General features: G+C 31.9%; 1 protein-coding gene across 1 annotated transcript; it reads right to left on the bottom strand.

Moving 5' to 3' along the window:
* Positions 1–283: 283 nt before the first annotated feature.
* Positions 284–754, bottom strand: LOC139902604 (uncharacterized). Its single transcript, XM_071885211.1, has one exon. The coding sequence runs from the start codon at positions 752–754 to the stop codon at positions 284–286; it is 471 nt and encodes a 156-aa protein (XP_071741312.1).
* Positions 755–11,418: the final 10,664 nt, after the last annotated feature.

Raw genomic sequence — 11,418 nt, 5'->3', positions numbered from 1 at the left:
TAATCTAAGTCGATTATCTTATTCGATTACTCAATATCACATTACGCTCCAGAATGCTAGATTAGACACAGTAATGTAATAATGGTAATCCAAAAAATAATAATAAAAAAAAAAAATGAAGGAAAAAAAAAAAAAAAAAAAAATGAAGAAAAAGATTTCATTAAGTAAATAAAAGTAATCAGAAACACATACCTTGAGTATCAGAAACCATCATATTTCATCACATGTAACTCAAGAAACAGCACAATTAAAAAAAAAAAAAAAAAAAAAAACTAATAATATTTCAATTACTAAACAAGAACAGATTGCCATGGCTTCCAACATCCTTTGGTACAACAACCACAAGCTCTCCGTCACTAAACGACGCCGTCGCAAGCTCCGGTTGCGTGGACGCCGGAAGCCTAAACCTCCACACATCAATCTCCAATTCATTAACCGGATTAACACGATCATTAACCACTCGATCTCCACCTACAACAATCTTCGTAACACCGGGATAAATCTCAATAGTGTGAGCGGCGATATCTGTACCTATATCATCATCTGTATCAACAACGAATTTGAACGATTCGGATGTTTCTTGAATGGAAACATCGGCGTCGGAGTAAAACGGTAGTTCGAGAACTTTAGCGAAGATGTGTGGAAGTCGGCGGAGCTTTTTTTGCCGGATAGTTACTCCGGCGGTAGTGGATTCGGAATGAAAATCGTAACGTACGGTGATGTTTCGTTTATTAGATGTTGGATGAACCTTCATGGTTCGTTGATTGAAAAAGGGGGATATTAGGGTAAATGAAACCCTAAGTTTAAAATTTGGGGGAAATTGAAGAAATTGGAAGATGGTGAAGATGGATTGAAATTGTGTTGAAGATGAATAGGATTTGAATTGATGATTTCTAACTGATTGGTGTGTGTTCGTGGCATATACGTATAGAAGATGTGTATCTATATGGGTGTTTGTGTTTGATTCTTTTAGGGATTTTAATATATTGTTAAAAAACTTTGAACTATATTCATGTATTCATTTACTCTTCGACTGTGCTCGACGATTCACGAACATTTATGGGTACATAAATATGTATATATAATATATATTAATTGAAAACATTAACAAATTATTAAATATATAATAATTTACATGAATGTATTTGTTTTGATATATTTATCGACGGAATTAAGAGATAATATCAAATGATTGAATTATCAGATTCATTATGATATGAATTACGTGTCTCTGTTGAGAGGTCCACTTTGATTTAGGAAACCTTTCCTTTTTAACGGTAGTCGGAATAATTGATAAAGTGATTTACAAGTAAGAACAAAAGTGTCAATTAACGAGTGTTAGACAAAAATTAGTGGAGATTCCTGTACATGTTACGATAATTCCCTCGTGACTATTGATAAGTTAATTAGAATGTTTGAGAAGTTAATAACGCTAGTACATACATGAATTACATCAATATAAGTTTTAAAATGTAAACGTTACTTGATATTATACCTTCTATTATTTAAAAGATTTAGAATTTATATTTTTATAAACTTTAAATATAATTAGTTTTGAAAAACTATAAATTATATCGTTAGATAAATATTTCGAGTACATATATATTTGTTATATAAATTTCTAAACGATAATATGTATATTTTATAAATGACAAAATATAATATTTATTTAGTTATATAACTAATTGATTATATTTATCTTTCTTATAATAATAAAGATTTTAAATAATATTATTTAATATATTTTAACAAATATCGAGTAGTTGATTTAAAGAAGCAAATGACCAAAACACTCAAATGAATAAGTTACATTTCAATTAGTATAATTATTGGTGTAATAAGTCTAATTATTGATAAAGGTACGTGTCGCGAAACGTAAAGTACAAGTTTTCTAAGCGTACGAAAGGACGTTTGAAAAACCGGAACCGGTACGTAAGTCGAGCGTCAACGTACAATTCATCGGTACTAAAATTACAAATCAACTATGCACGAGAATATAATATAATATTTAATTAATTCTAAAGATTAAATATATTATATATTAAATAATATTATTTATATTACTCAAATGAGAAATGAGTGTCGGCAGACATGTGAATTGTATTTTCAGGCCATGCGATCACATGACCATATAGGCAAAATCCCATGCGATCGCATGGGGGGTTAGGTGAGGGGAGGTCCTTAAATTCGCTCGATGTCTGGATTCATTTTTCATTTTCATCATCTATCAATCTCGCACTCCCTCTGTATTTATATATTTATTAATATTAATATTATTATTATTATTAAGATTTATATTATTATTATGATTATGATTAGTAGTAGTATTATTATTAGTATTATTATACATAAAATACTACGACGAGGTTCTGCTCGCATGTTTTCAAAAACGAGTTTTTCGAGAGGGATAGAGCTAAGTAAATTATAGGTTATAGCTATGGAGGTTATGGGTATGGTTCGAGAGTATAGCTTGGGAGGTCAACCTAGCGTTTATCATCTCCGTTGCGTCTACGTACTTTTCTGCAATATTGAATCACAATATTGATACGTTGAGATCTATGGTTACTTTGCATTCCGAGTTTCGGTCACATTTCGGTGAATGACCTTATGTGCTGCTAAGGTGAGTTTATAAGATCCTTTTTTTTAATTGCCTTTGCAATATATATTTTTGGGCTGAGAATACATGCACTTTATTTTAAACGCAATGGATACAAGTACATACTAAATTCTACACTGAGTTTGAACCGAAAATCCATTAGCTTTGGTAACTAGTAACTGCCAGTTATAAGAACTGGTGGGTGCGAGTAGTTATATATGGATCCATAGGGCTTGACATTCCCGTCTGTTCTAGGTATAAAAACCCTAGCCTAAACTATAAAACAGATGTATACTATTTGAGTTTAGTACACGTTGGATTGCGTGTATTATACATGTTGGTTGCATGTATGTTAAAACATGGGTAGTTATTATAGACGTTAAAGCTTAGTTACCAGGGTGCTCAATCTTGTAGAATATTTTAATAAACGTTTCTGGATGGAACAATTGAAATCTTGTGATCCACCTTTATATACGGATTGTGCGCAACATTAAAACTATGAACTCACCAACCTTTGTGTTGACACTTGAAAGCATGTTTATTCTCAGGTTCCTAGAAGTCTTCCGCTGTTTGCTTATCTGTTATACAAGCTATGTGCATGGAGTCATACATGCTTTATTCGAGAAAACGCTGCATTCACAAAATCATCACCATGTATCTTATTTTGACTGCATTATCAACGGATGTAGTATTGTAAACTATTATTTACGGTGATTGTCTATATGTAGAAATCATCAAACTAGAAAAACCTTGGAATTTGATATTCAATTATGGGTGCCTTTTTCAAAAGAATGCAATGTTTACAAAACGTATCATGTAGATGTCAGTACCTCACTGTGAAATCGATGAATGATGTGTTCGTTCAAAGGGATTTAGACGGATCATCACAGTTGGTATCAGAGCTTGAGGTCATAGGGAACCAGAATTTGCATTAGTGTGTTTAACTGGTAATTGTTAGGATGCATTATTGAGTCTGGACTATGACCGTATCTGTTTTTATCGAGTTTTGCTTATCATTTCTTGTCAGAAATTACTTGCCTATCATTCTTAAGTCTAGACACATTTTCCTGCATTTATTGCATAGATAGTGTACAGACTAATTTATATCTTAGCATATCTGCTACTGTAAATTTTTTTTTCCTGACATCTTCCGAAAATATCTCCGTAATTTATGGGATTTTAGTATATTATATGTATGTGTTGAAGAATACCAATCTAAGTCCTATAATCTATTTCATATCAAAAATCAATTCCCTGATTATACAAGATGGATCCCGCATCTAGTTCGAATTCCTCAGATTCCGACAGCTATTCCGATATGGAATTCGACCAGAGCTCCGAAAGCAGTGTAACCGGAATGGATCAACCAATTAGCCATCACCTATTCTAGATGAATTGGGGATGAAAAAGAAGAATGACATATATGAAAGTTAGAAGTATATACAGAATCAGAACTGGATGAAGCATTTCACAATCTTTTGGAAGTTTGAAATGAGGAATAAGATGTAGGAGTGGTGAAAATAATGAAACGAAAGTGGTTAATTTATAGCGAAATAACAGATAGAGCAATCGAGGCAAATGACCGCATTTAATTAAAGAAGATCTTAATCTCCTTAATTCCCGAAGAATCAAATCTTATTTAGATTATGAAGATTTTCTATTCCTTAAATTCCGGAAATCAATCGTTAATACGTCAAAAGTTAAGACGAATCTCTATTCCCTCCTTTCATTTTTTTACGATAACTTCTCTCATACGCTTCGAGTAATTGGATTGTTTTATCCATATTATTCAACGGTGATAAAAATTCTATTTATCAACTCATATTCGTCATGAAAACATTTTTATTGTTAGCCATGACGACCTCACTCAAATTTCGGGACGAAATTTCTTTAACGGGTAGGTAATGTGATGACCCGAAAATTTCTGACCAAATTTAAACTTAATCTTTAACGTTTCCGACACGATAAGCAAAGTCTGTAAAACTGAATCTCAGAATTCTTGAACTATTCAAATACCCTTCGATTGTTCTCAACGATCCGCGAACAATTATATGTAAATAGATACATATATATGCTATAACTTAAAAGTGTAACAAAGTATTAATTATGCGTTACTGTGCATTAAACTTATTGGTTTAATTATCTGATTAATATATTTAACTACGGAGTTAAAAGATAATGTCAAACGATTGAATTAAAAGATATTTATCAGGCCTCTTAATGATTATGATATTGTTACGGGTCTCTGTTGTAAGGTCCACACTAATTTGAGAAATCATTCATCTTTAACGGTATTCGGAATAAATGGTAAAGTGTTAGATGACGAAGGTTAGATAAAAGTTAGTGGAGAACTAAACAGCATAATATTCAATTGATTGTTAATATGTTTTTGGTTTAAATATCTATTTGAATATAATTAGTTTTGGAAAACTAAATTTTATAATATTTATATACGAAATGATTAAAAATTTACTATTAAACGATGCCATTTCAAATTAAAAATTTTACGTATTAAGTAGTTTTATTTTTATGATATAATTTTTGTAAATTTTTTTAAGAAACGAAGTTAAATTAAAAATATACAATTTGTAAAGCACAACGTACAACAACGTGTAGCTTAAATAGTTGAATTTAAATTAATTCGTTTACTATTCATTGAATAGTAAATGAAACGAAATTAATTCATTTACTATTCACATGAAAGCGACCTGATTGAAATTATTAATTATAAGTTACATAAAATACCCCTGAAGTATTTTAAAAATACAACTTTTAAAATCGATTCGATTTTATTATTTTATTATTATATTTTACTTTATTATATTATTATTTTATTATTATATTATTACTTTATTATATTGTTATATTATTATGATTATAAACGAACGATTCCTTTTATTATTATATTATTACTTTATTATATTATTATATTATTATAATTAAACACGTTTGATTCCTTTTATTATTATAATATTATTTTCTAACTATATATATCGATCGATCGATAGATTGCAGAAAATCACACACACATATATGTACATATATATATTTATTTCATATATTTTTATTCCGTAATATTTCTAGTCACATTTCCAAATTAGTATTAGTAGTATACATAAAATATTACGACAAGGTTATGCTCAAGTGATTTCAAAATAGGTTTTCAAATGGTTTAAAGCTAGAGAAATTATGGGTTATAGCTATGGAGGTTTTGGGTAATGTTTGTGGGTATTGTTCGCAAGTCAAACCTAGTGTTTATCATCTCTGTTGCGTCTACGTACTTTCCTGCAATATTGAATCACAATATTGATACGTGAGCATTCATATCTTATCTTTTATATATTAATTGTGTATCCATGTCTAGTGCTCGAGTATATATATTTATACATGCTTGTATGCTAAATTTCGTCGTTAAATAGTTTATAATGAATCACGAATTAAATACATATATTACTGGTAAAATGTATATGATATACATGTTTTTGGAAAGCTGGCGAAAAATCAATAACTTTTCATTTAGATATCGAATAGTTTTGATGAACGGATTAAAAGATATGATCAACTGAATTATGATTGACGTTAATTGAAATTGCTTTTGAATCTGCAATTAAGATTTAAACAACTTGTTTACGAGATTGATAAAATGGATTTTTAAATATTACCAACCGAGTAAATGAATTCTTATATAAGGCACGTCTCGTTTTGTTGAACAATTGTCAAAACTGATTGTTTTATCATATTTTAAAGCCTTATAAAAACTATAGTTTAATTTTACAAGAATTGGAAAACTATGCGAAATGTTAAAATGTTTCGATTGCCATGATCATTCAACTATAGTATTAAGTCAGAATGACTTTTTGAAATGACTTTTGATAAGCTTTTGTACGTCGATCTCGAGCATTAGGATTGTGATACACTATGACCTGACCTAGCTTGATAGACATTTATTGACCAACATATGTTCTCTAGGTTGAGATCTACGGTTATTTGGTAATCCGAGTTTCAGTCACATTATGGTGAACGACTTTATATGCTGCTAAGGTGAGTTTATAGATCCCTTTTTAATTACATTAAATATTTTTGGGCTGAGAATACATGCAATTTATTTTAAACGCAATGGACACAAGTACATACTAAATTCTACAATGAGTTTGAACCGAAAATCCCTTAGCTTTGGTAACTAGTAACTGCCAGTTATAAGAACTGGTGGGCGCGAGTAGTTGTATATGGATCCATAGGGCTTAACATCCCCGCCTGTTCCAGGTATAGAAACCCTAGCCTGAACTATAAAACAGACGTATGCTATTTGAGGTTAGTACACGTTGGATTGCGTGTATTGTACATGTTGGTTGCATGTATGTTAAAACATGGGTACTTATTAAAACGTTAAAGTTTAGTTATCAGGGTGCTCAATCTTGTAGAATATTTTGATAAACGTTTCTGGATGAAACAACTGAAATCTTGTGGTCCACCTTTATATACAGATGATATGAAACATTAAAACTATGAACTCACCAACCTTTGTGTTGACACTTGTTAGCATGTTTATTCTCAGGTTCCCTAGAAGCCTTCCGCTGTTTGCTTATATGTTAGACAAGCTATGTGCATGGAGTCTTACATGGCATATTTTTCAAGAAAACGTTGCATTCACCAAATCATCACTATGTATCTTATTTTGACTGCATTGTCAACGGAAGTACTATTGTAAACTATTATTTACGGTGAATGTCTATATGTAGAAATCATCAGATGTCGAAAACCTTTGATTTAAATATTCATAAATGGTTTGCCTTTTCAAAAGAATGCAATGTTTACAAAACGTATCATATAGAGGTCAAATGCCTCGCAATGAAATCGATGAATGACGTGTTCGTCCATATAGATTTGGAGCGATCGTCACAGTTGGTATCAGAGCGTTGGTCCTAGCGAACCAGGTCTTGCATTAGTGTGTCTAACTGATAGTTGTTAGGATGCATTAGTAAGTCTGGACTTCGACCGTGTCTGCATGTCAAAATTTTTGCCTATCATTTCTTGTCGGAAATTACCTGCTTATCATTCTTAGTCTAGACATGTGTTACTGCATTGATTGCATGAATAGTGTATAGACAAAATTCATATCTTAGCGTATCTGTTTCTGTAAACTTATCCTGACAGCTTTCGAAAGATCCTCCGTAATTTGCGGATCCCTTATACTATATATAGGTATTCTATGTAATTAGAATATCATCCGATATCCAAAAATCATTTCATATCAAAAATCCTTTATTCAAACCGTGTAAGATGAATTCCGCATCTAGTTCGAATTCCTCAGATTCCGACAGCTATTCCGATATGGATTTCTACTCGAGCTCTGAAAGCAGTGTGACCGGAATGGATCAACCAATTAGCCATCATCTATTCTAGCTGAATTGGGATGGATTCGTAATCTACTTAACCATTGGAGACAAGAAGAAGGTGATCCCTTCCATCCACTACATTCACCTCTTGGCGAAGAACCTGGAGCACTTACCGGCGAACCTGTTCGTAACACCATTTTCACCCTCATTTCTAGAACAGCTCGCAACGACTACGTAATATCTAATATTCTAAATCTTATTCATCCGCTTGTCCGAACCGCCAATCATCCGAGGGTAGTAGAAGAAGTCAACGAGCTTCACGCTTGAGTAGTGACTTTGGAGAACATGATGCGCAATTTGCAGGCATCACAGGCACCACCAGCATCGACAGCAATAGTACCACCGACAATAACACCAACAGTACCATTACCACCACCAACAACAACATCCCCATCACACGCATCAACATGACAATCGATACCTCGGATATCAACATCATACGCACCATAGGTACCAAGGAGTACCAACAACAATAAACAATGAAGTATTGATTCATAACTTCATCGGAGAAATATTTTACGGTGATTAGGTAATCTCTAAAATCTTAGAGATTATTTATCCCAGTTCTAACCGTAAATTAGATGAACAGAGATGATAGAAGGAAGAATAGAAACCCTGACAAGAATGGTGCGTAAGGTACAAGCTAGACTTGTTTTACCAACAACATCAACAGTACCCTTAGCCTCACCAGTACAGTCAGTGCTGTCAACATCGCCTCTAACATCACAAGCTCCGCCAGTTCAAGAAAGTACCGTGGACATCATTACGAGTCAACAACGAGTATATTGTATCAATGAGTTATGAAGTAATAACTCAATTCCTCTAAAGAATTTATATGTATATCTTATATATATAAATTTTAAAACCATCATAAATCTTTTCGTACTAAGCTATTATGTATGAATTGAAAAAGGGTAAATATTACTCGGTTAATTTATACTACTAAAATGCTATGATTTACATCCTTCATTAACAACTTAACCATCGTTAACTACAAATCTCTGTTTCAACTAAATGAATTCCATTTCCTAATAAACCAAGTGTATTATTCAATTACATAATTGATTTTACATTTTCATTTTCGATGTACTCGAAACTTTCCAGAAAACATCATCTGTGCCTTGTAAGGTTCACAAAAATTCCACGAGTACCAACTTCCTTCACCGAGGAATATCAATAAGAATAAATAATGAAGTATTAATTTCATTAGTGAAATACTCCGCAAAGATTATGTAATCTCTAATGTTTTAGAGATTATTCATTTCTAATTCAAGCCGAACATCAAATGAGCTTAATATGATATTAACTCATTAAATCTGTATTACATCTGAAGAAAATATACATACATATATTTTCATAAAGACGGTAAAAAAAAAAATTCTTTTGTACAAAATATTAATTGTGAAATCTTTAACGGGTAGGTAATACCCGGGAAATATTTAAATTCACAATTAATATGTTATACTGTACATTCTTCAACTTTGATTCAAAAATCATTAACTATACTCACTATCTTCACAATGATACACAATCATTCTCATACAAATTCGATTACATATTCTGATATTGACGGATTAGAATCCAAGTCATAACTCTGAGCCGGTGACATCACTCTTAGATCTCTACATCTTTCAAAGCTATACTTTGACTTCAAAACCGTGCAAGATCCTTTAGCGTTGTTATTACCAAAAATAATCTTGCAATCCCTTTTCAAAGTATTCAGTTTTATCACACTTCCAACCAGTCAACTTCGACTTTTCAGATTAGCCTTATTATAACCTTGACATATACGTTCTTGTTACTGGGGAACCTTTCATGTTCCACCACATTAGCAGTAAATTTACCAACAACTTCATTGATCTTTGACCTTTCGAAAAATCCTTATACTCATTGAAACCCTATCATGTACTCATCCACATCTTGTAACAATAATTGCCATACCAACTACCGGGAATTAGCAATCAGTATTTCGAATTTTGCAGCAATTCTACGCCAACAGTTATATATATACATATAATGTCTATCTTCTAGACTTACATACTTCGAATGTGAAGTTTCTGAAAAACGCCCCAAACTATGAAATTAGTTCTCAGAAATTGAAAAAATGCTGATGAAGCAGAAAAAAATGTAAACGACCATAACAGTCAAAAGTTTGATGATAAAGAATAGTATGGTGGTAAAGCTGAGAAAAAGAGAAGGTTTGGAACTGGAAAACGAATTGAGCAGACCATGAAGGAGGCTGTGGACAAATCACAAAGACGAAATCTACCTTCAAAGAATACAAATGATTCAGTGTCTGCTGAAATCCTTAGCAAATACCTTGCTCCTTACTCTAACACCTTTGCGGACAATATTCTTCATCATCATCTTATCTTAAATATTCTAAGATATCATCGTATCTTTCATTATAAATATCCTCGATATTTCTGGAGATATCTTCATAAATATTCTTATCTGAAATCATTCATCTCTTCGCGCTATCTGTGTTACATCATAAAAGAAACTATTTTAGTTTTAAAAATTTGAAATATTCGAAAAATGGATGTTTTTGAAGTAGTGTTGGGAACTGAAGCATGAGTTAGTATAATATAATGACACTTGATCAACGTGATTATATTACAGTAAGTCATGCTGAGTTTCTAATGGAACGTGATAAAGGTTCACAGATCCCACCCTCATCATGAACCTTGTTACATAACTCTTTCATTGTATTTAACCTCTAAACATATCAAGAAAATATTTTTCTTGATGATTCGGTCTTTTCCAGATATTCTGGTAATTTGAAAAATCAAGATCATGCTATTACAAGTTCTTTCTTAGAACATTAACTATGTTCATCCAAAACTCCATACCTACGAATTCTGGACCATTATTCGCTTGACTTGAAGTCGGGAAGGAAAAATGAAAGCACGGAGCTCCTAAATATAAGGGAAAATATAAAGCCCGATAACAACCCCTAAATTACAAACCGTGTATATCAATGCGTATAGCAATATAAAGACACGGGAGAATGAAAAATACTATAACCCTAAGGTAATGGTAGAAGAAAATAATTTCCTATGGTGGTAGATAAAAAAGAAGAATGACATATATGAAAGTTAGAAGTATATCAAGAATCAGAATTGGATGAAGCATTTCACAATCTTTTGGAAGTATGAAATGAGGAAGAAGATGTAGGAGTGGTGAAAATAATGAAACGGAAGTGGTTAATTTATAGCGAAATAACAGATAGAGCAATCGAGGCAAATGACCGCATTTAATTAAAGAAGATCTTAATCTCCTTAATTCCCGAAGAATCAAATCTTATTTAGATTATGAAGATTTTCTATTCCTTAAATTCCGGAAATCAATCGTTAATACGTCAAAAGTTAAGACGAATCTCTATTCCCTCCTTTCATTTTTTTTTTACGATAACTTCTCTCATAC

This window comes from Rutidosis leptorrhynchoides, chromosome 3, assembly GCF_046630445.1.
Source record: "Rutidosis leptorrhynchoides isolate AG116_Rl617_1_P2 chromosome 3, CSIRO_AGI_Rlap_v1, whole genome shotgun sequence".
Lineage (NCBI taxonomy): Eukaryota > Viridiplantae > Streptophyta > Magnoliopsida > Asterales > Asteraceae > Rutidosis > Rutidosis leptorrhynchoides.
This window is presented reverse-complemented; position numbering and strand designations above follow the sequence as displayed.

What these genes read in the sequence shown, in the direction of transcription:
- LOC139902604 (XM_071885211.1), bottom strand. Translation starts at nt 754, where the DNA reads ATGAAGGTTCATCCAACATCTAATAAACGAAACATCACCGTACGTTAC.